The 20323-nt window shown below is 40.6% G+C and overlaps 2 protein-coding genes across 2 annotated transcripts; both read left to right on the top strand.

Moving 5' to 3' along the window:
- Positions 1 to 19: 19 nt before the first annotated feature.
- Positions 20 to 4891, top strand: LOC111672180 (5-aminolevulinate synthase, non-specific, mitochondrial-like). The gene is made up of 11 exons (XM_023429510.2): positions 20 to 169; positions 1348 to 1553; positions 1704 to 1880; positions 2060 to 2191; positions 2295 to 2514; positions 2623 to 2807; positions 2908 to 3087; positions 3293 to 3457; positions 3555 to 3823; positions 4078 to 4240; positions 4611 to 4891. Exons 2-11 carry the CDS (start codon positions 1364 to 1366, stop codon positions 4772 to 4774), a joined length of 1845 nt encoding a protein of 614 aa, XP_023285278.1. The 5' UTR covers positions 20 to 169; positions 1348 to 1363; the 3' UTR covers positions 4775 to 4891.
- Positions 4892 to 8731: 3840 nt separating this feature from the next.
- Positions 8732 to 13245, top strand: LOC111672175 (dual specificity protein phosphatase 7-like). Its single transcript, XM_023429504.2, has 3 exons — positions 8732 to 9451; positions 10168 to 10596; positions 11563 to 13245. The coding sequence occupies exons 1-3, from the start codon at positions 9082 to 9084 to the stop codon at positions 11871 to 11873; spliced, it is 1110 nt and encodes a 369-aa protein (XP_023285272.1). The 5' UTR covers positions 8732 to 9081; the 3' UTR covers positions 11874 to 13245.
- The last annotated feature ends 7078 nt before the right edge of the window (positions 13246 to 20323 follow it).

Raw genomic sequence — 20323 nt, 5'->3', positions numbered from 1 at the left:
TGGTGGGCGTGGCTTTATGCTTGTGCAACACACATCTGCTACGTCACCGCACTGACCGAAAGTGTTGTAATTTCACCAGCTGGAGTTTCCAACGGGAAACAAGAACGGTCTACGGTAAAGGAGTCGGACACAAGACTGAGCAGCTCTAAAGTTGGAAAAGATCATTCAGGTGGGTTGATACACGAACTGTATGAGAGAATGCAGCAGAGGTAGTTTATATGTCACGTGGTTCATTCTCGTCCTCAGCCGGTTGAAGTTTAACTGTATTTTTCTGCGTTCAATTTATCCACGGTTTGATTAGCTGATTCAAACTGATCTGAAAATAGCTTTCCAATTCCGTTGTTCATTTCTTCCTTAATCTTGCAACCTTAAGATGCTGCTGTATCAGTCTTGACTAAAAGCCAGCGGAGAGTAAGGGAGGTTAAAAGCAGCTGGATACAGATGTTATTTGCCATGCCATGTCAGACCTATGTCAGACCTATTGTATGAGAAACAATGTCTAATAATTGAAAGTTGTGTACAGTTAATTTTGCCTTACAGTCTATCTAGATCTTAGATGTCTTGTCTTTGAAGTGATTTAAGTATTGAATTCTGAGTCATGGTCACTTAGTATTACTAACTAGAATTCACTAACTGGTACCTTTGACAGTTCAAAGGAGAGACCAAAATACATAGCATAAAATTTGACGTTATGGATTTTATGGTCTGTAACAGAGACCAAGCTCCTGTTTTGTAATATATGATGGTGGGGGCTCAGTATGTCATCACGGAAGACCACACACTTGTAGTAGAAAGGACCAGCCCTTGAGAGGCCTTCCCCTTTCTACTTGTCAAGGACAGCTGGACTGTAGGGCAGAGTGAATGAAAGCAGTCTCTCGGGCTTTTAACATAACATCTTCTCTGATCTCACTGGTCACGGATTAGTGTGGAGTCAGTCATGTTTCGCAAGGCATTTTTGATCTGTTACATCAAGTTGGAGTGGGATGTGTTCAGGTAAAAAAAACAAAAAAATGCTGTGTGGTATTAGGTGACAACTGAGAGAAAGGTAGATAAAGGCAACATTTTTCTGGGTTCTGACATGCTAGCTGAACAGTTGGATCTCTTAACATTGTCGAAGTGGTACCTTTAACCAGATTATTTATTTTTCAATTAAGTGTCTTTATTACCACCCATGGTGTCTGTCTTTATTTACTGTTTAGTAATGTTAGTCAAAAGCAGCCAGGAGCAGGTTGTATTCCAATAGCTGAACTTTATGGAATATTTATAATCAGTGTAAAATTTGCTTGCCTTGAAAATTCACAGGAAATGTATTTATCTTGAGACATTTTTTTTCTCCTTTCCATTTAGGTCAAGAGTATCACATATGGACGCAGTGGTCCGCCGGTGCCCTTTCCTTACCGTTGTGCCCAGTGTTTTCCTGCAACTGGCTGGAAACTCATCGCTGGTGAGCTATGCCCAAAAGTGCCCTGTGATGATGGACCTGGCCTCAAGACCCCTGGCCAGAGCTCTGTCTTCTTCAACTTCTGTGTCCAAAGGCACTTCAACAAATGACGGTCAGTTGTAAGCTAAACACTATAATGCACTCCCTTATATATGATTAAGTGCTAGATCAATACAGTAATGTGATTTAAATGAATGTGATATATTTTTATTTTGTAGACTATAATTTAGATACTTAGATACTTTACTCCTGTCTCCTGCAGATCAAAAGCATGAAGTCAAGTTGCCTCCAGGACACACTGTGCTGCCTGCTGGCCAGACTGTAGGCTCTAAATGCCCTTTCCTGGCTGCAGAGATGGTGCAGAACAACAACAGGGTAGTAAGAGAGGCCAGCATGGAGCTGCAGGAGGACGTTCAAGAGAGACACTCTTTCCGCACAGGTAAGAAATTGTACAGTCACACCTGCAACTGGATACCTATACAGTAAGTCGGTTATGTCAGTCGTGAAAGGTCATTGTTTTGAGCATCCACACTGACATACTGGCATCCACATGAAAGTGCAAATGAATGTCATGCATTGATTTAGAGATTATTAACACTCTGCGTCTCCCTTGATCAGGGAAAACTGGTGTGGATTTATCAGTTTTTGATCTTATCGAGGCAGACAAGGCCAGCACCGGGGCACCGAAAAGCCTTTTTAAACCAACATCTTCCAAAGTGTCTCACCTATTAAAGGATAATCTGCCTGAAGGTAAGAAAGCCAAATTCTTCCCAATGATCAATAATTCACAAAAACTGTATGAGTTTTCTGAATCTTGTAAAAAAAAAAACCCTCTCCCATTTTCCTCCATCAGTTGTCACCTTCCAATATGAAAAGTTTTTTGAAAAGAGGATTGAAAGCAAGAAGACAGATCACACTTACAGGGTTTTTAAGACAGTGAACAGGCGTGCCTCCTCGTTCCCAATGGCAGATGACTACTCTGAGTCTTTTCATGCAAAGAGAAACGTGTCCGTGTGGTGCAGCAATGACTACCTGGGCATGAGCCGTCACCCCAGAGTCACACAGGCTATCATGTGAGTAGGCACACAAATCATAGATCACTGATAACCCCGGTCAGATTGATGAAATAAGAAACAAGGGGTTTCATCAAAGTAAGCGCTTTCGTTTTTTTCTTCTTAAAGTGAAACGGTACGAAAGCATGGTGCTGGTGCAGGTGGCACTCGAAACATTTCAGGGACAAGCAAATTCCACGTGGAACTTGAGCTGGAGCTGGCTGACCTGCACAGCAAGGATGCTGCGCTGCTGTTCACTTCCTGCTTTGTAGCCAATGACTCCACATTGTTTACTCTGGCAAAAATGCTACCAGGTACATTAAATAAAGCTGCTGTGTCCAAAATTGAATCTGATTCAAACTGAAACTTCTAGTAGTCATTTTTAGAGTTTACATTTTCTTTCGTTTACTCCAGGTTGTGAAATCTACTCTGATGCTGGCAATCATGCCTCGATGATTCAGGGTATAAGAAACAGTGGAGTCAGGAAATTTATTTTCCGTCACAATGACGTCAGCCACTTAAGAGAACTTCTTGAGAAGTCTGACCCATCAACTCCAAAGATCGTTGCCTTTGAGACCGTGCATTCAATGGACGGTGAGTAACACAGCCCTGCCACTGAAGTATCAGTCTTTTTTGGTGGGGAATTTCTTATCATTTATGTGTTCCTAAAAAAGTGTGCCAAAGTAAATAAACCATGAGTATGTTTTCAAATCCTATAAATCAAATCCCTATGTTTGAAAATTTTTATCATAAGTCTTAAAAATGAAAATATTCTAATTTAACACTGTGCTCTCTACAGGGGCTGTGTGCCCACTAGAAGAAATGTGTGACATCGCCCACAAGTTTGGTGCTCTTACCTTTGTGGATGAAGTGCACGCTGTGGGGTTATATGGGCCCAGAGGAGGAGGGATCGGGGACAGAGACAGAGTCATGCAAAAGATGGACATCATCTCCGGTACCCTTGGTAAGTGAAAGCCTCACTAATGACGGGAAACATTTCCTAACATTCTCATCCGTTGTGTATGTGCCTCTCTGACGTGTTATGGGTGTTTTGTTTCCAGGCAAGGCGTTCGGCTGTGTGGGTGGTTACATCGCCAGCACCAGCGCCCTGGTGGACACAGTACGCTCCTACGCTGCAGGCTTCATCTTCACCACTTCCCTGCCCCCCATGCTGCTCGCAGGGGCAAAAGAATCTATCAAGATCCTGAAAAGCGAAGAAGGCCAGACGTTGAGGAGGAAACATCAGAGGAGCGTCAAGCTGCTCCGACAGATGCTGATGGACTCCGGCCTTCCGGTGGTCCACTGCCCGAGTCACATTATTCCTGTCCGGGTAGGAAAGTTAATAATTTATCTGTCTGCGAAAATTCCCAGCCATCTAGGTCATGGTATATTACAGTAATAGGTACACTCAGCTAAAACTAATACAGTCTAATACAACAGTGGCTAACAGAATAGTTCCCCCAACCACCAGGCCACCCCGCTACCATGGCTATCCATCTGGTGCTTGGTGCATTGACTGAAAAATGTCATTTTTACAGACACATTGAAATCTGAATCTGACACATGGGTGTATCTGTTTGTCAGGTTGCGGATGCAGAGAAGAACACTGAGATCTGTGACATCATGATGTCTCGTTACAACATCTACGTCCAGGCAATCAACTACCCCACTGTGGCTAAAGGAGAGGAGCTGCTGCGCATCGCCCCCACACCACACCACACTCCACAGATGATGTACTACTTTGTTGGTACGTCGGCCAGAAATTCCCTTATCTCATGTATCCTGCGATACAAAGTATATGTAGTCGAGTGGAGCAATCTTTGGTATATAAAATGTTTCGGCAATGTAAAATATTCATTTGAAGGAATAAAGGACGAAAAGGCCATTATACTTAACAATTAACATCAGCTTTATTAACAAAGATGATGGAATGCACGAGTAAAACAAACATCCGGATAGGCACATTACATTGGATTTTTTCAAACCCCAGTATATTGTATAAAACTATTATCATTTACTGATAATTCCAACTCGCTTTTAGGTACTTCTAACATCCATAATTTATGGCAATGGTTGGTTGTATCCTCACCGGTTTGTGCTCTGCTTCGTCCCCACAGACCGACTGGTGAATACGTGGACGGAGGTGGGCTTGGAGCTGAGGCCGCACTCCTCAGCAGTGGAGTGTAACTTCTGCCAGCAGCCTCTTCACTTCGAGCTGATGAGCGAGAGAGAGAAGTCCTACTTCACAGGCCTCAGTCACATGATATCAGCAGTGGCTTGATATCGAGTAAAACACTAAACCCTGGTTCTATTCAAGCTATTTATTTTATTTACATTAAATATATCACGGCATATAAAATGTTCTGTATCACCAATAAATGTGTGGGTAAACTGTTAATTTACTCTTTTGTTTACATTTTTAAACACTTGACTATGATTTATACATCAGTGGTTAGGAATACAGCCACATGTGTAACATTCAGGGATCACATGCGGCTGTATTTACGAATCAACCAGCTGGTCAGTCAGCAGTTAGCTAAAAATAATTCCAAAAGGCTGTTGGGCTATTTATTTATAAATACATATATTTGTAATATTTGTCACATGCATCATTAGTAAGGTGGGTAAGATACCTCATAAAAAGACGCATAACAGTGGACTGAGGCTTTTTATACAGGTTGAGGTTTCAGAGTATCTAAAGGTTAAATTAAACTCCTATTGGTTAAAGCGGTGTATTTATAGTGACCATCAACGTAGACATCATGTATTGTCACATTGTGTTTTTATTTTCTTACTGTGTCCTTGCTGGAAAATAAATCCTCTCATGGGATAGTAAAGCTCTGACCTGGACTGAAAGCTCTCATAAAAACGTACCCTCTCACATGTAATATCATACTAAATGTATGTATTGATTTTCTGCAGATGTCCATATTATGTGTTGCATAATATCAGGTCTAATCTGAATAATCTATCTGAACATTTCATGCTAGAATAATCTTCAAGTATGAAGCGACTGAGAGAACAGATGGGACAAATTTCACACACTCTCTCGTACCCAGTTACACAGGAAACATAGTATCTCAGATCATTAATATGGTGCAACCACGTCTTTGTGGGCTCATACGGTTTTATCCTTATACGTTTATGATAACACACAGGATATTTGATGCACTTACTATATGTGAACTATTTCATTGCGTGCAATGCTCCTGGCAAAAAAAGATCATCTGTCATATCTGTCATAACATGTTGTGGAATGTGACATTGCATCCCACTGTAGATACAACCCTCAAAAGTCAGTTACAAGATGATGGAGCAGTTTGTGGCTTAGGGTGTTGTATGATTCTTGTCATGGAGTTTTACAAATTTTGCAAAAAAATAAATAGTAAAATGCAATAAGTAGAAAAAAATACGCCATATTGTCACAATATCCTGTACAGTTTAATTTTCGTACTGAAAAACCTACTGATTTAGCAAAAAGACATATGTATCAAGGGCTGTTCATGTATAATCAGCTTAAAGGCAGATTTGTGGTCATCTGGCCATTCATTCATGAAATGCATTTGATGGCATTCTTGGTCTCGCCACACGGCGGCATACTGGGTCTCCTGTTTGCAACTGTGAGCCTGTGATGTCAGACACCTCCTCCCTTTGCAGATGACTCATAGCTGGTGCAGCAGCTTTCACGATGAACCACTAGATGGTATCAACAGAGAACAGGATATTGTGTTTCCCATCCAGATAACATGGAAGATCACTTTGGTTGTAATAAAATGCAGCAAATACACTTGCATGTGACTCACAGCATGTGTCAGTGAAGCAGACATACACAATCGGAAGTTGTGGAGCATTTTAAATCAACTGACGTGTCAGATTTATCTGCTATTAATATAGCAACCTGGTTATGTTATGTAACTTTTTCAAAGAAGATATTATTAACATTTTTATTGACATATACATTTTCTATCCTGTGGCCTCTGATCATCATGTTTAGATAAAATTAGTTCAATAAAAATCCCTATACTCCCACATGCAGAGAAGCATCAATGGAGAGGAAGCTCTCCTCCCATCTGTCTCATCTCTGAATGCTTCCCACTGTACATGTGCACATGACAGGAGTGTGTTTTTGTGCCCGCCGGGTATGCGTGAATGCCCTCAAAGCGGCTCTTGACATGCAAAACCTGGGATTCTGTAAACCAAAGACCTTTCCTCTCTTTCCTCCGAGAGAATTACCATGAGATCACGTTTAGAGCACATTATGTAACGTGTGAAGTGTTGGTGGAAATGGAGCAGTCAGGTGACCACTGCTATCATGCAACTCAAGCCAGCTCACAATATCCATCTTTGATGTTCTGTGTTTTACTCTTGTTACATGTTTGTTTTGATTTAGGTGATTTTGATTTTAAATTTTGAGACATATTCATTACACAGAAGGTCCTACAAGACAAGGTCATCATTTCCAGTCCAGCTTCATATACAGCAGATTTAGTAAATCAAATTGCCAGGATGGTGTTGTTGGGAGGAAAGACTTTGTGTTGTTTGACTTCGTAAACATAATTTCCCTCATCCATCACTGTCTTTTGTAGGTGCAGGCTGCTCAGTCCCTTATTGCAAAACGTCTGAGGGCAGATTCAGAACTACATTTCCTGGAGGAGAGTTCAGCTGCAACAGCAATCATGCGGGTATGAGGGACTACAGTCAGGGAGTGTGTGTGTGTGTGTGTGTGTGTGTGTGTGTGTGTGTGTGTGTGTGTGTGTGTGTGTGTGTGTGTGTTGGTTTTCAAACTCTTGAGATTATGTGGTGGTTGGCCATTGGATGCAGGTGCTGAAATGGTGGTGTAGTGTGTGGCGATGATATGATGCCTGTTGTTGTGTGTCTGATCAGTCTATGGTTGAGAGCATTTCTGTGTGTGTGTGTGTGTGTGTGTTGTGTGTTGTGTGTGTTAGTGTTTGCACAGGTTCAGCTATAGTCCTCATTCTGTGTTAATCCTGATGCTCTGCACATCTGTGTCTCCCCCACTCACGTGTTCAGACAGATGAGCTGCATGGCTGGATTCCCACTGCACGCATCTCTTCCTATCTCTGTCTCTCTCTCTCTCTCTCCCTCTCTTATTCCTCCTCATTCACCATTCTCTTGCATTATTATTCACATCAGTAGTGAACCATGTGAATGTTGTGGTTGCATTCTAAGAAAATTCACTAATGCAGAGCAACATGCTTATGAATTTCCTATCGCAGCCACCATGTAATATACCTAGAGAAGAAAAAAAAACAGACCTCCTTGATACACTTCACCTTAGAAATAAAATGAAAATTGAGGAAGAGAGTAGTTTCAGGGGTGTGTACTGTGTGATAGTGAATATTATCATGATGAAAGATAAAAACATACTTCCGTAGTTAAATCTTCTGCTGCTGTTCATCAACAAAATGCATTACCAACTCAAAATGTGACTGAATGAAGGACAGTGGAGTTTCTTCCTTCAGGAAGAAAACCGATGGTTTACACCCATTTGTCAGTGTTTGTCTTCTAAATGAAGGGTGTGATCTTATTGCTAATACTGCATTGCATTTGTAATCTTATGTAATAAACTAATGGCTGTTGTAACAAGTATTGTTACATGCTGTAAAGGTATAAAGTTATGTGGTGTCAGATAAAATGCAGTATATCATAGCATTTCTGTTTCAAAAGGGCATCAGTAGCACTTTAGATAATCAACATAGGTCATGGGAATCTAGTTGTGAATCATGCTTCATTAAGTGCAATAATGCAATCCCACCTCATCTATCAAGAATTTCTACTTCCAACCACCAAGCTATAAAAACGTTATACAAAATTACTGTTATACTGACTCAGACACATCTTGAACCTGCATAGGAACATTTCAGTGATATATGAGGAAATAATAAGTTACACGAGGTCAGTACAAAGTCATTTGATAGCCTACAACAGAAGTAATTTTGTCCCTTGGTAAATATAGGAATCATATTAAGTTGTTGTGAGTGATAACAGTTCCCTCAGAAGTCAGTATAAACTTGCCATAACTATAACCAACATTTGATAAGAAATATGACGGCAATGTTATAGTGCCTGACAAAATTGTCACTGATAAAATGATTGAAATGGTTCCTGCTCAAACCAAACTTTGTGATATTTCTGCTATGACTTTAAATCATAAGGAATAAACTCCTCCCTCTTGAGTTGCTCTACTGTCAACTAAAAGAAAAAAAACCTCCCATGCATCGGAATGGTAAAAGGAGAATGTGCATGGAGGACCCTGGTACGATGAGGAGTAGTTGAAGTTGATGAAGAGACTATTGGCTCAAAAACATTCACATTTAAACTTGTATCTCGGTCATTAAAGTGTAAATAGGTGTCCATTAGTCCTGGGGCAGGTCAGACTCACTGACTGATGGAAATAGAGAAGTGGAAAAAGGATAAATCTCTTCGCTCAAGCAGAAGCGCCATGCACTGGCCGGGCAACATATAACGCTTCAGGTTTTTTTTTCCGGGTGAAATGTAGTTTGTCGTTGTGTGGACGACCATGTAGTAAGTGTTTGCGCTTGCATGTAGTATGATATTGAGTCCGATATGTCTAATGTGACGCCGAGTAAAAGCGTGGAATGGCTGCAACTCGAGTTAGAGTCCGGAGGCACTTCTCTGCTCCTGCTGGACTGCCGTTCACATGAGCTTTATGAATCATCCCACATAGAGACCGCCATAAACCTGGCCATACCGGGGCTGATGCTACGGAGGTTCAAAAAGGGCAACATACCTATCCGGACCATCATCCCCAACCACGAGGATAAGGAGAAGTTCATCAGACGGTGCAAGACGGACACGGTCGTCCTGTATGATGAGTGCACCTTGGACTGGCAGGACAGCGGAGCTCCACCGTCGGTTTTGGGTCTACTTCTTCAAAAACTATGGGAAGACGGCTGTAAAGCGTACTACTTAGAAGGTCAGTACTTTTGCCGTCGAATTAACTCAATGAACCATGTAATTGTACTTTAATGTATCACATAGATAATGTTAGTTAGTTGTGGTTTATAACCTCAGGACTCGACCAACAGTCGCCGCTTTAACGTTACAATTCGATCCTTCGACATGTTATCTGCAAACATTCAGCTAGTTTGGACTCAGTATTAGTCAAACCTAGCATCTTTTTATACTAAATGTAAAGCTAACGATTCTTTTTCGAAGAGACGTTCACAAGTGGAGCTGAAGTTGTAACGCGAAGGGGTTTTAAACTTTCAAATGCATGCTTTGAACAGCGAGGCTGTGACGTGTGTCCTGAATATTGTTGTGTTCTAACGTTACGAACGTTAATGTTGCCTCGGCGCCAACGGTCATCCTGTGTTGTGGGTTTACGGTTTGTTCAAAAGTTTGTGTGATGTGTGTCACTGAGATTCTCAATTAAAATTCCAAAATGGCTGCGCCATGTTTTGCTCTATCAGGAACAGGCATGCATTTCATGAATGGTCTTTTTGGGGGGAACTTGAGCTACTTCTTTACAGCTCATATTCAATATCCAACAGTGTTTTGTTACTATGTACTTCCTAATATGAATTTTTTTTTTTTTTTTTTTTTTTAATTCCATGAGGTGACAATTTCATTTGAAACTAATTTAAACATCTAGATGTGACTTTGTTATGTTGTGTTCTGGCTCTTGTCCAGGTGGATTTGTAAAGTTCCACACAGAGTACCCAGAGCACTGTGAGACCCTCCTCGACAGCTCCTGTCCCAGTTCCTCTCCTCCGCTCTCTGTCCTGGGGTTTGGAAATCTCCGGATCAGCTCAGATTGTTCCGATGGGGAGTCCGATCGAGAGCCGGGCAGTGCCACCGAGTCTGAGGAAAGCCCCATCCCCAGTAATCAGCCTGCCTTTCCTGTCCAGATCTTACCTTACCTTTACTTGGGCTGTGCCAAAGACTCCACTAACCTAGACGTGCTGGGCCAGTACAACATCAAGTACATCCTGAACGTCACACCCAATCTCCCCAACATGTTTGAACATGATGGCCACTTCAGGTACAAACAGATTCCCATTTCGGACCACTGGAGTCAGAACCTGTCCCAGTTCTTCCCAGAGGCCATATCATTTATAGGTGAGTAGGTCAATAACAGGCTTTGCTTAACATAAAGGGTTATATATGTTTGTATATGTTTAGTAGTTTGTTTTGTCACAAGGAGTGTCTTGTACAGTACGCCCATGTGGCCCTGGCTACCCTTTCATATATATGAGACCAAAGTATGAATTAATTGTTTGTTGTGTTTATTAATAATGTAATAATCAATACTTCTGAATAATTTGTTGACTATAATCATTTGCTGAACTGGTATGTGAATGTGTTTGGACAGTTTTCGTATTATTTTCATAAGAAAATTGTGGTTTACAGAGCAGGACATGATAAACGTCCCTCCCTAACCTCTTGTGTAGGCTGCTATCAGCTGTTGTGCAGCAGTATCATTGAATTGCTCTTGTACTGAGCAACAACATATTTGTTTTGAACGTGAAAACAGTGGTTGTTTTTTTGGCTGCACCATAACAGTATGTATCAATTTCACTTTTGATTCGTTGTCTCTCACCACAACTGCACCTGAAACCAATGCTTTTGACTTGTTTGTTTGGTGGTAGCAGAGTGATGTATCATGAACAAGTTTCCAAAGAGGTTTAGAGGTAGAATGAGGAAGGAAATGCTCTTTCCACTCTCTGGGGTTGTGTTCGATTGCAGAATCACAAACAAGGCGTAGCGTTAAGTAGACAGTTGTTTGCTAATGTCTGTAACTAACAGGATATTAGATACACTGTTTTATAGATCAAAATGTTATAACAAGAACTGAGCCTCTCAGTCAACAGCAGAACCTTTTGGTACCATTGTTTGGCCAATGGCAGGGTTACATCTGTCAACTACTGGTAACTGCAAAAAGCCCTTAAACATTGTAGTACAGGAAAATATTAATCAATGAAAATATTATTATAACAATCTGAAAACGGCAAAAGTATTTGCAGTGCTTGAGTAGTTGTCATTGGATGCCTTTTTGTTGACCATAGTTTTCCTCTCCTATCACAGATGAGGCTCGCTCGAAGCAGTGTGGCATCCTGGTCCACTGCCTGGCTGGCATCAGTCGCTCAGTCACAGTCACCGTGGCCTACCTGATGCAGAGACTCAACCTTTCTCTCAACGACGCTTATGACTTTGTCAAGAGGAAGAAGTCCAACATTTCCCCAAACTTCAACTTCATGGGTCAGCTCCTTGACTTTGAGAGGACGCTGGGGCTGCACAGTCCCTGTGATAACCGTTCTACCAGTGAGGAGCAGCTCTTCTTCACCACACCGACCAATCACAATGTCTTCCAGCTGGACACGCTGGAATCGACATGAGGATCAATTGGACAGCTTTTTTTTTTTTGGTTGTTGTTCCCTGTGGTGTCTTTGAGGTTTTCTGAGTCTGTCAGATGCCTAACTAGCTGACACAGGTAGTAAGTCAGTTACACTATTTCTGCACCAAAAGGAACTACATTTATTTGTTAAAGGAACATCACCCATATGCAGAGAACATGCTCCATCAGATCAAGTCTCAATGCCTTAATACCTAACACAAGGATGAATTTTGCTATCCACTATACATGGCATTAATGAGTGGTCATGTACAGCCATAATAGCAGGACATTTCATAACTTTTCTATTAAATCTAGGATTGTTGTTTCGACTGTTACTTTTTATTCACCAGCTGTAAAGTGGATGTTAATCAATTTCTTTGTATTAGTCATGATTATTGCCTTGATGGTCTAAAAGGAATCTTTTGCCAATCAGAATGTTTTTCCGTGGACCAATCTGAGACGTTTTGATGGTACGCTAGCAGAAGAAAATAAGCTACTACAGTGATCCAGCCTTGAATTACCGTCCAGTTTTTCTTCTGATGACAGTTTGTAGTTCTCTTGCAGCAGAATGGACCCTTGAAACCAGTTTTTCTTGTGCTTTTAGTCAGAATACCTTAACTTACATCTGATAAACACCAGGATATTACATAAGTGACCACTTGTTGCAAAATATGAAAGTTAAACCATATTACTCTTCAGAAACCCTCCTGTACATTCCAATGCTTGTAACTGCATTATTTGCATGTGATTATGTTCTACCAAGAACCTTGTTTTATAACCATTAGGTCATATTGCCAGTTATTGTTGAGGCATTGACCGTACATTAACATGAAACTGAACACAACATAGTGAATAGGAGTGAGTTTTTGCCACGATGGGAAGGAACAAATGTGTAAGTAAACAGTGTATAGAGGAATGGATGTCCACCTCATTTTTTTACTCCCTCAGTCTTCAGCCTGCAGCTACTCCTTCTGTGGCACAGTAATGTTAAGGGAAACATGATGTGTAATTAGCTGTTCTCTCTTGCCAGTCTCGTTGCAGAACAAATTTTTGAGTTCGATGTATGAGAGGGAATGAAAGGAAAAGGAGTTCGACTAATGTGTTCTTACCTCACAGAGAGACATTTTCAGGGATTTTTATACAAGGCATCTGTAGCTCGTCATGGCCTCTTAAAGTGCATCCAAGGGCTGTTTCTTTGCTATATTTGTAAAGATGTACATAAAATGTGGTTGTTACAGGGACATTTTCTCAAAATCATGAAGAATGCGAAAGTGATCCTATTTTGACCCTTATGTATAGTGTATGTAAAACTAAATGTCCAAGACATTCTGTACAAGTTTATACAACAAATATATTGTATATTTTTACTTGAATATCTTTTGTTTGTCGTTGTTTACACTTTGTAGTTTTTTAGTTGAAGTTGGTAGCGCACTTTCATAAACTAAAGGGGTTGTGTTTTGACTCAGGACCAAAGAGTGCTCTGAGTTGCGGTTAGTGGCTCTACGCTGTCCAGTCCCAAGGCTGTAGGTGTGGTCAGATGTCTGTTTTCTGTCCACTCTGATGCTTGGCTTCCTGTCTCCCACGAGTTTTTTGACACAAAGACAAGTGACAGGGCCGGATCTGTCAATACCACAAAGCAACCACACCCACTACCAGTCATTCAAGCAGCGCTCAAAGGAAGAGGAAGATGACACAGCATGTACTGTACCGCAGATACAACATTTCCGACAGCTCTCCTCTGCAGCTCAGGGAGTGATAATGTTTAATAACTGTTGCGCAATAGCCATTGAAAGTGTATTAGTTACACATCTTTTTTTTATTTGTTTATTATGGTTTGAACATTTATTATCAACAGTGTAATATCCTGTAAAGCTATGAATGTAGTTTGTTGTTTTAAAAAGAGGAAATGAAAGTTCCCCATTATCTACACATCTTTGCTCACAATTAGAGAGAGAAATTCACATCTTTTACAATCCCCATGATACAGTTTTAGAAGGAAGGAATTTACACCAAAAGTAATATTAATTTAAAATATGAATCTAAAACTAACTTGTAAGCTTCCAGAAATCAAACAGGGAATCTTAAAACGCATCGTGAGTGTGTTGCATAATGCCTTTCAAAACTAATTTTAGGAGTTCACGAGGTGAATTTGAATAGGTAGGTATGTGTGTCATTGCTAGTGACAGAAATCAGTTGTGCTTGCTTTGCCTTCTCACCCAATGATTAGACCACACAATGAATGTTTCCAAATTTGTTTAGTTGCTGGAAGAAATATGTGCTCTCCTTCTTCCGAGCTTTCTCAGAACTGTGTTTCATTCCAGCTCCCTGAATGCCTGATTGGTTTGGTATTGTTTCTGGTTCGTCTGGGAGATTTATTCATATGTTCTTTGCCAGATGACAGAAAGATGATGCAGTGAATTCCCTTCCCTGAAGAAATTATCTCATGAACTGAAGCCAAGCTTTGTAAGTCAGGAAGAAAATAGGTGGGGGAAATGTTCTGGAGTTGATCTGTGCTGCAGTTCACGGTCCAATAACTGTCACTCTGTGGGATTTAATGACTTAAATACTGCACTAAAGCTGTTTTAGTTCCAGCTCCTGGGCTGAGACGACTGAGAATATTGTAGCTGGCTAAAACTAAAATCTCCAACTTTCACAGCAGTACATGAAGAGACTTGCCGAGCAACACCTCGCAGTTGTGACAATAAAAGCTGTTGAGTGATGGGTTTTCCAGCATGACTGAACCTGGCTGACCACATACCTGCAGGGTAAACCCGTGATTAGGTCTAAAATGACACCCACGATAAGGCAGAGGCAATGGGGTGGCTGCAATGGATGAAAGAAAGGAGAACAGTGCCTTGGGATGATGGAAGTGAGAACCATTAATCATAGAGGTCTTATCAGTAACTGGCACCGTACACTTACAGGATATCAGCACTACTGTACAGGAGTAATAAGTAATGATTTATATATTTGCACGCTGCCAAATACCAGTTTTTTTATTGCTGTTGCATAGCAGAGTCTTCAAACATTTACTTACTCAGATATATAACGTGACTGTTCATGAGTGGGATTCCCTTGCAGCTGCTCCTCGGTGCTTTTTGGCACCAGCTATTCCTTGCTGAGGGTCTCACCTGAGAGTTAAGCATAGACTTTTGGATTCTGTAATTATAAATCATTTTGTGTGCTGCTGCCAGCTTCAAAGGCAAGGTGTGGGGTCTTGACAGCTCCTGTTTTCCCCTGTTACTAAGTTACTCAAAAAGAAAAAAAAAAGGCAGTAGGAAATTCTTGCCTGTTCTTGTAAATAGAAATTACAGAGCTCATTGTGAACGTTTTAAATGAAACCTTTGATGAGAAAAAATTATAACTTCAATATATAGAAAAAATGGATGCAAATGTGTGTGTGTGTGTGTGTGTGAGAGAGAGAGAGTGATTCACAAGCTTTTGTTTTTTTGCTGCCACAGTATGTTTTGTGTGACACATAAATGGAGTATTTCTGTCCTGTTATGATCACTCATGAAGGGAAGCAGAGGCTAATGCAGTGCTTACTCAGCAGAAGTTGTTGGGGAAGCAGATGTGCATGAGACTGACAGGATTTTAGCTCAGGGTGGGGGCATGTTTCTGTTTGCAAGCATGCTTATTGTGTATGTGTGTGTGTGTGTGTGTGTGTGTGTGTGTGTGTGTGTGTGTGTGTGTGTGTGTGTGTGTATGTGTGTGAGTGAGTGTGTCAAAGCAGAAGCCAGTCAGAGCTGGTTCACACCTGCTGTGGTTATAAGAACATACTTAATAGTTCATTTATTCAGCTCGCCCTCACTGAATTTAGAGACTGAAGTCATTATTAGATGAAGTCATTCACCTCATTGTCTCAGTGGAATTAAATAGTATTTTTGCATTTCCACAAAATAATTGTTCTAATAGGTATGACATTTCTGAAAGGGTCACTGTTATCCTATTACAGATAAATGTCTGGCCATCTTGCTGTGAAAGTGTTTCTCATCTGAATAACTGCCATCTTTAGTGCAGGGCTTTTTTACTCCCAGTGGTCTCACTCTTGTTTGTGCACAGCAGATGTTCAGGGTTGAGGAGAATAATCCTAATCTCAGTATTTGGCTGAATGCTGTCGCTGACATCATGTCACTGAGGAGGGGATGACATCATGGATGCTGTGCCATCCTCTGAGCCACGCTCTCTCTGTTTTTGAGAAAGGCCACTTCTTTTCATATTTTCAGCAGTATGTACGATTGGAAAACATTCAACGCTTGTTACCAGCAATGATGATGATGAACATGGAAAATGTTTGAATCTTCTAAACCAGTATCACTTAATGGTTTCACTGAAACAGGGAAAAAACCCTCACACGTGGTTTCATGGAGGTATGTGTTGTGTGGAGGTGTGTATTGGAATTGACATGTATTATCATGCCAGTGATTTCATGTACTGTTGTTGGGGATTGCCATTTGATTCTCAGAGCCCTTGAAACACACTGAAACTATGTGCGGTGCTTCCTGCTTCTATGTATGTGTAATGGAATAAGTTCAAACCCAAAGTTAGACCACTTCTCATCGATTTAGCTGAAGCTGAACAAGATGGTTTTGATGATTTGTTAAACCACAACTAATTATAACGAAATACTTCAAATCACACGCTTAAATATCTTATTTGTGACAGTGATGATTCAGATGTCTGTTGTTGCGACATCCATCAAGTCGTGCTAGACTTTCTGCCCATCTAACAGGAAGTATCTTATCTCTCCAGGAACCTACTGCTTATACACAATCTTTTCAAAACAGTCCTCACAACCCTCACAATCCTTTCTGGGAGACATGTATGTTCTCTGAGGAAGAAGAAAAGTGTGAGTTTTGGCAAAGGGAATAGTGGGTCATGTGTAAAGCAGAGCCACATGGAATACTAGTGGCGGAGCGAGGCGGCCATCTGTTATTACCAGAAGTCGCTCATTTTGTGGCCAATTTCACCATCCGGTGATGTACAGTAGCCTGCGCTCACCAAGCAGAGGAACAGAGTGATATTTGTTTGCAGTTTTATCTGTGGTAAAGTGAATGAAAGGGAACATTCCTAGACCCAACACAAAGTAAAGGTCATCTGTCAGTCATGTGTTGTTGCTTGGGAATTACAGAAGAGGTCATGCTGGGAACTGTCTTGCCGTCTGGTATGCCATTCACACAAGGCCATATGTTGCTAACAGTACAGAACTGCTGAGTGAGCCAATGAGCATGTCTGAGCCTCAGGATGTGCTCCTACAACATCAGGGACCAAAATGATGATGTCATAGCGCAGAGGACAGGAATCTCCACTTGTCTGAGACTTAAATAACTCAATTAACACTCAATTAGCCATGTCATATGTCTAGGACAAAAAAATAATATCTCCAGCTAAACATATAGACATATACTGTAGTGGATCATAACTCACATTCACTAAAGTACTGTACTTAAAGCAGCTATAATCAATATTTTCATGATAACAAATGATCAAATGACTGTATGTGATGTGAAAATGGTTGCTCGAATTGATGAACCTTCAGAGAATTGTGGCCAAAATATAAATTATCAAAGCTTTAACTTCAATTTTGATGAGGTTTGATCTGTCCATCTTGAGTTACCTCTACTCCACGACATCCCAGAGGCTAATACGAATTTTTGACTCAGCTACATTAATCGTACACATATAAAACATGTGATCACTTTATAAGATAAAATACATTGTTGTAGAAATAACTACACACAAATTTGCAAATAATATTTCTACCTTGACCACCTACAGTACATTATACAAACAATTCAATCAAATTTTATTGTATATGATTATATATTAAGAAGTGCATAAGAGGTACTTCTAACATTATTCATTACGTTTTGAGTGCAGAAATGACTTTTGTAAAGGAGTGTGTTGAGCATGAGCAGAGTAGTTTTCCTACTTCGGTTAAGTAAATGATCTGAATAGGCTAATTCTTCAACCATTTTATGCACAAGTTTCCTTTTTGAAAGTGGTAAAAATAGATAAACCCTCCAGTGGTACATTAAAACAAAACAATCGGTGTTATTCATTTGAATCAATGAATAGTTATTGCGGAATTTGTGAATTCTGTGTCTTGTAGTCTTGCTGTTCTATGGGCCATTATGGCCGGGCAGTGCAGGAACAGTACTTCAGTGTTCTCAGCACCAGAAGTGGGATGGAGCATCATGATACAATATTCTGTCTGTTCGAATTTGATTTGCAGTCCTTCCACTCTCTCTTTGTCTAAGGCGTTGCACTTCCTCGTTGTGTATTTATGGCAACAAAAACAACCTACCAACCTCTCCAAAATCATCGACGTTTCTGTATCTATTCAGAATAATATCATTCATAATCAACCAATCATAATCAATATGGTTCCCTTTTTTTTGAAGAAACAGAAGTATAAAATCATCCTTTTACCCTATCGTACTATTTATAGCACAAAACATCAAAGATAAGAAGTAATTATGACATAACATAAAAAAGAATAATAGCTCACAATAAATCTAGAGATTTTGGAAGCTTATATTCATATATTTGATGCCATTGTGACTGGTGAATGAGACATTTCTAGAGATTGGGCTGTGATATTTGGCACTGGACAACTTCCAAGATCATGTGATGTAGAGAAGCAAGAAAAACAGGAATCCTCTAAACCCAGAAGCCCGCTGGCTTCAAACTAGGTCTGAATGTGTGGGCGGCAGAGAGATGGTATGAGTAGTTAACGCCTTCCAAACTCTAAACGGGGTATTCCTCGCTCGTCCGGGGATTTTATACATCTATAAATCATAGTGAGCCGGGAAGAGGTTATGAAAACATCACACTGTTGGCGTAGCTTAGTAACCCAGTTTTAGGACAATTTCATGGTGGATCGTGACTCTTGTAGATCTAATGGTTTGAAACAGATGATTTATTAATCAATAAAGCAGTGGAGCAGTGTGTGTGTGTGTGTGTGTGTGTGTGTGTGGGTGTGCACCTATCTAACAGAGGACCTCCCAGTCATTACACACCAAGTGTGGATTGGTAATATGTTGCAGCTAAATGTTAACCACTCATGGTTTTCCATCATATAACCCCCTAATTCTATTATTTTTATTCCAGCACCCAAAGGAAAGAGTCAAAACCTTTAATAAAAAAGGGAAGCAGTGTGTAACTAAATAGCTCAGTTTGTTAGAAGACTGGATGAAGAGGCCCAGGGAATTCAGAAGTCCAATACTCAAAGTGAAGACTCAAAGGCTTTAATTAACACAGCTCATATATATCTGATCAAGTGGCTCAGGGTGTTTGAGAACTGATTTGAATTTTGATGTCTGACTTCCAAAAGACGAACATAAAAGGTTTAAGAAAGACAGCTGAAATGGTCCTGACCCACTGTCTCAGGGAGTCGGAGTCTGAGGTCTATTGAGATGTTTCCAGATCAAGAACTCAATTGTTGTGATGCACTCTGATGTTGATGGAGCACTAGTCTAGACAAACAGCTCTTGGTACTAGAGGACCACCAAGTTTTGAAGTCTCTCTGAATTTCAAATTCCTACAAACGAAGTAAACACTCAAACTACAGTGTGTTTTTACAACTAGCTCAGGGTAAAAGAAGTACTTGTAAGTTTTGAGGACATGGCTTTGATCCTCATAAGGCTGACTGAATTTTGAAGTCCAACACCCAAAGACTCAAATGCTTGAGGAAGTACAGCTGAGACGTGTCTGAGTGCTAGAACATTGCTCTGAAGATTTAAGGTTGTGGATTCAATCCTTAAATACAGTAGAGTGCAGTATAGTGCAACTTGACATGAGTATTTGCCAAAGCAAGATGTACATTTTAAAAACAATCCATTTTTTGGAAGACATCAAGAAAGCCTATGTCCTAGGCTGTGTTCACAACAGACACTTCCACTGCAAGCTGTGGAGGTCCCCTCTTTGATAGGTAGACATCATCCAGGGCTGCAAGTCCTCTGTTGAAAATTTTTAACAGAAAATTGCAAAATTCAGTTACATTATGGAAGAAGGTGTTAAAGGTCTTTTTTGTTACCAGAAATAGTTGTCCAATCTTGGCTGTTGTAATGCGACAGTCCACTGTTGGTAAGGTAGGAATGTATAGTGTGTGTGTGTGTGTGTGTGTGTGTGTGTGTGTGTGTGTGTGTGTGTGCGCGCGCGTGCGTGCGCGCACTATATACAGCACTATTTCTGCCTGGCTCACTCTTAGCCAATGGAATAACCTGTTTTGCCCCGCATAGACACACACACATGCACTCACACACACACACACACACACACACACACACACACACACACACACACACACACACACACACACAGACGCACTCACACTGGTAGAATAAAACTGAATGAAGTCAGTTACATAATATTGATGGCTGGCTATTACCTATGCAAATCCCCACTCTCTCAGTCACTTTCAAAGGTCAGTGTTACAGGGATGTGAGT

This window comes from Seriola lalandi, unplaced genomic scaffold (assembly GCF_002814215.2).
Source record: "Seriola lalandi dorsalis isolate HSWRI2012SDOR001 ecotype SW California unplaced genomic scaffold, Sedor1 jcf7180002054896, whole genome shotgun sequence".
NCBI lineage: Eukaryota > Metazoa > Chordata > Actinopteri > Carangiformes > Carangidae > Seriola > Seriola lalandi.
The sequence above is the reverse complement of the archived record's forward strand: the minus strand, read 5'-3'. Positions and strand labels throughout refer to the sequence as shown.

What these genes read in the sequence shown, in the direction of transcription:
- LOC111672180 (XM_023429510.2), top strand. Translation starts at nt 1,364, where the DNA reads ATGGACGCAGTGGTCCGCCGGTGCCCTTTCCTTACCGTTGTGCCCAGT. An exon ending in AAAGGATAATCTGCCTGAAG is followed by an intron (nt 2,192 to 2,294) that starts GTAAGAAAGCCA and finishes TTCCTCCATCAG; the next exon opens with TTGTCACCTTCCAATATGAA. An exon ending in GACCGTGCATTCAATGGACG is followed by an intron (nt 3,088 to 3,292) that starts GTGAGTAACACA and finishes TGCTCTCTACAG; the next exon opens with GGGCTGTGTGCCCACTAGAA.
- LOC111672175 (XM_023429504.2), top strand. Translation starts at nt 9,082, where the DNA reads ATGTCTAATGTGACGCCGAGTAAAAGCGTGGAATGGCTGCAACTCGAG. An exon ending in TAAAGCGTACTACTTAGAAG is followed by an intron (nt 9,452 to 10,167) that starts GTCAGTACTTTT and finishes GCTCTTGTCCAG; the next exon opens with GTGGATTTGTAAAGTTCCAC. An exon ending in AGAGGCCATATCATTTATAG is followed by an intron (nt 10,597 to 11,562) that starts GTGAGTAGGTCA and finishes CTCCTATCACAG; the next exon opens with ATGAGGCTCGCTCGAAGCAG.